Below are 2,740 nucleotides of genomic sequence, written 5' to 3'. Positions count from 1 at the left end.
TGTTACTTTGCACTTTTTGTTAGAAAATATTTACTATTTATTCAAGTTTTTTAAGGTATCTAATATTTTGATACTTCATTTCCATGATCTAAATATTCTTAAGAATGACATGTTTGTTGTCATTTGGAAGTGTGTAGGCCTTCTTGCATTATTATACTGTTATATTATGATTATACATTAACATAAAATGGTCTTAAAATGACAATAATATCGCTTAACGCAATTATTTATGGGGCAGTATGTCGCACAACAAAAAGTTGTTATCGTGACAGGCCTAGATATATGGAATGATATTTGGCCATTACGAGCCAATAGCTGAGTCAGTTTGGCCCATTAACAGCAGCACTAGTTCTATCCCAGTATATGTTCTAAGAGCATTTTGTTAACAGTCCAATCGACCTTATTTTTTCTTCGTTTTTCACATTTCTGGGTTTCTCAGCAGCAGAAGTCGTCATAGCTGGGTTAACTTAAAGAGCAGTGAATGGGAGAGTACCACAAATATATATTTTTGCATTCCCATTTGCTCAAATAGCAAAAGAAAAACGATAGTTCTATAAAAGGGAAAAAATTGAGAGAGACTGAAAACGGCAGTCACAATGTCAAATGTACTGTCCCTCCCATAGACGCTGCATTAGAAACACCCTCGCATTAGCGTTAACTAGTTTTTTTGCAATTTAATGCAAAGGTAATATAATACAAAGAATAGTGTTATAAATGTACATACATTAAAAAAAAAAAATACAAATATGAAAAACTTGAGGATTAAGTCATTAAGTCATCAGTCTTGTGAAAAGGGTCCATTAAGTTATGAAAACTTTATTTCTGAATATTCTCTAAAAGTTCAAAATGCCCAATTGCATATAAGTGTTAAAAAAACTTTTCTTTCTGGGGTATGTAAACGTTAAAGTGATAGTTCCCCCCAAAAACGTTAATTCTGTTATCATTTACTCATCCTCAAGTTGTTCAAATCCGGTATAAGTTTAATTCTTCTGTTGGACACACAATATGATAATAATATGAAGAATGCTGGTAACCCAAGAGCTGACGGTAGCCATTGACATCCGTAGTATGGAAAAAAATACTATGGAAGTCAATGGCTACCGTCAACTAATGACAGAATTTTCATTTTTGGGTGAACTCTCTCTTTAAGGGAACACTGCACTTTATAATTTTGCAAATATTATGGGAACGCTACTTTTGAATGTTCTCTCTGAACGTTCTAAAACAAGTAGTAACATTTTAAAAATGTGAAAAAAATGTTTCATGAACAATGTACAAATACTGTTTTTGCGCTAACTTTTTGATAACATTATTAAATACCAGATTCTGGAATGTCAGTTCCAAATTAGCTAGATTTTCCAAATCTGTAATTTAACTAGCTGTCAATGGATAATATTTGCAAATAGGGCGGCTCAAATTGGTAGACATTTAAGTCACAACAGTAAAAACATAACGATATTCATTAGCTTTAGCATTCATTTCTTACCTCCAATTGTGAGTCGACAGTTTTTCTAACTCTAAAGACATCCTGAGCGATGTTACCTGTGATTTGAACAATACAACATGGTTGTTTGCTTGGAAGCTTGTTTGTACTCCAAACACTAGATATAACGCGCTTGGGTTAATACTCATTAACTGTCAGTCTACAGCTAACGTTACAGCTGCTAGCTAATCATGTTCAAACCGTCAAAACATTATAGTAGCGCCTGTATTACATTTATAAGTTGTAAAAGTCACGACTATACCTCCGAAAGTCATAAAATATTCCTGTTTCGTCGCAGTTCGCTTGAATAATATTTCCAATATGCTGTTTGCTGACAGTACAGTAGTGTTGTTGTTGTTGTGCGATTCGAGGTTTAATTTCAAATGTTACCACGTGACTATGACGTAGGAACTGACGTTCCTCAGCACGTCGCGTAATACGCTCTACGCGTAATGCATTTTTTATTTTCGTTGTGTGTATATAAAGATCTTGGTCTTGGATTTCAATGAGATATTTCATAAAGAAGAAAGTAAACACAGTTAAGTCTGGATGGACTTGATAAAAGTTACATAACAATAAACACCCTTTATTAATGCGGAATAGCCCTACATAAAGTTACATGGTATGGCTTAAAACTATTTTTACATTTCATATTTTATTTATAAACAATGACCGTGTTCTATAAAAATGTAAAAGCATAAAGGCAACTCCTATAGCTTTGTATTTTCTAAGCAAGCCTTGTACCTACTGCCTCCTATTGGTTTGTTGTGAGAGTTAAATCCATCTCAAACTGTTTCCATAAAAACTTTTACGCTAAACGTTTCTCTATTGAGCGATAAAAGTATGGTACAGAAGTTAAATTTATTGGATGATATCAGTATATGTATATGATGATATTGGTGGTCATATAGCTTTTATTATTATTATTACAAGAACAACAACAACAATTATAATAAGAAATACTCATTGATAAATTGAGAGCATTCATTTGATAGGCTGATTTTGTATTACGTCATAAATATTTAAATATATAACCGTTGCAAAAACCGTTGGTATGCGTTCTCGTTTAGGTGAGGAGAATTTTGTTCTTGAACAAGAAAACTTGTTTAATAATTGTAATTGTAATTACCCGCATTTAACCATAACGTTGTGTTCTGGTCATTCAGATGATTTCCAGTGTTAGTTAAAGTTATCGCATTGGACTAAAACTATATGCGCGCGCGCGTGCGTGTGTGTGTGTGTGTGTGTGTGTGTGTG

At 33.2% G+C, this 2,740-nt stretch overlaps 1 protein-coding gene across 1 annotated transcript in view; it reads right to left on the bottom strand.

Annotated features, from left to right (window-relative positions):
- Nucleotides 1-1,867, bottom strand: part of LOC107738891 (mitotic checkpoint serine/threonine-protein kinase BUB1 beta-like) — an 18,709-nt gene extending 16,842 nt beyond the window's left edge. Inside the window, exons 1-2 of the mRNA XM_016550795.1 lie at nucleotides 1,746-1,867; nucleotides 1,487-1,542 (exon numbers count right to left, since the gene is read on the bottom strand). Coding sequence (XP_016406281.1) covers nucleotides 1,487-1,527 — 41 coding nt within the window. The 5' untranslated portion in view covers nucleotides 1,528-1,542; nucleotides 1,746-1,867. The remainder of the gene's footprint in view (nucleotides 1-1,486; nucleotides 1,543-1,745) is intronic.
- Between the last annotated feature and the right edge of the window lie 873 nt (nucleotides 1,868-2,740).

The sequence above is a fragment of the Sinocyclocheilus rhinocerous genome, unplaced genomic scaffold, assembly GCF_001515625.1.
Source record: "Sinocyclocheilus rhinocerous isolate Xijiao unplaced genomic scaffold, SAMN03320098_v1.1 scaffold2420, whole genome shotgun sequence".
Taxonomy (NCBI): domain Eukaryota; kingdom Metazoa; phylum Chordata; class Actinopteri; order Cypriniformes; family Cyprinidae; genus Sinocyclocheilus; species Sinocyclocheilus rhinocerous.
The sequence above is the reverse complement of the archived record's forward strand: the minus strand, read 5'-3'. Positions and strand labels throughout refer to the sequence as shown.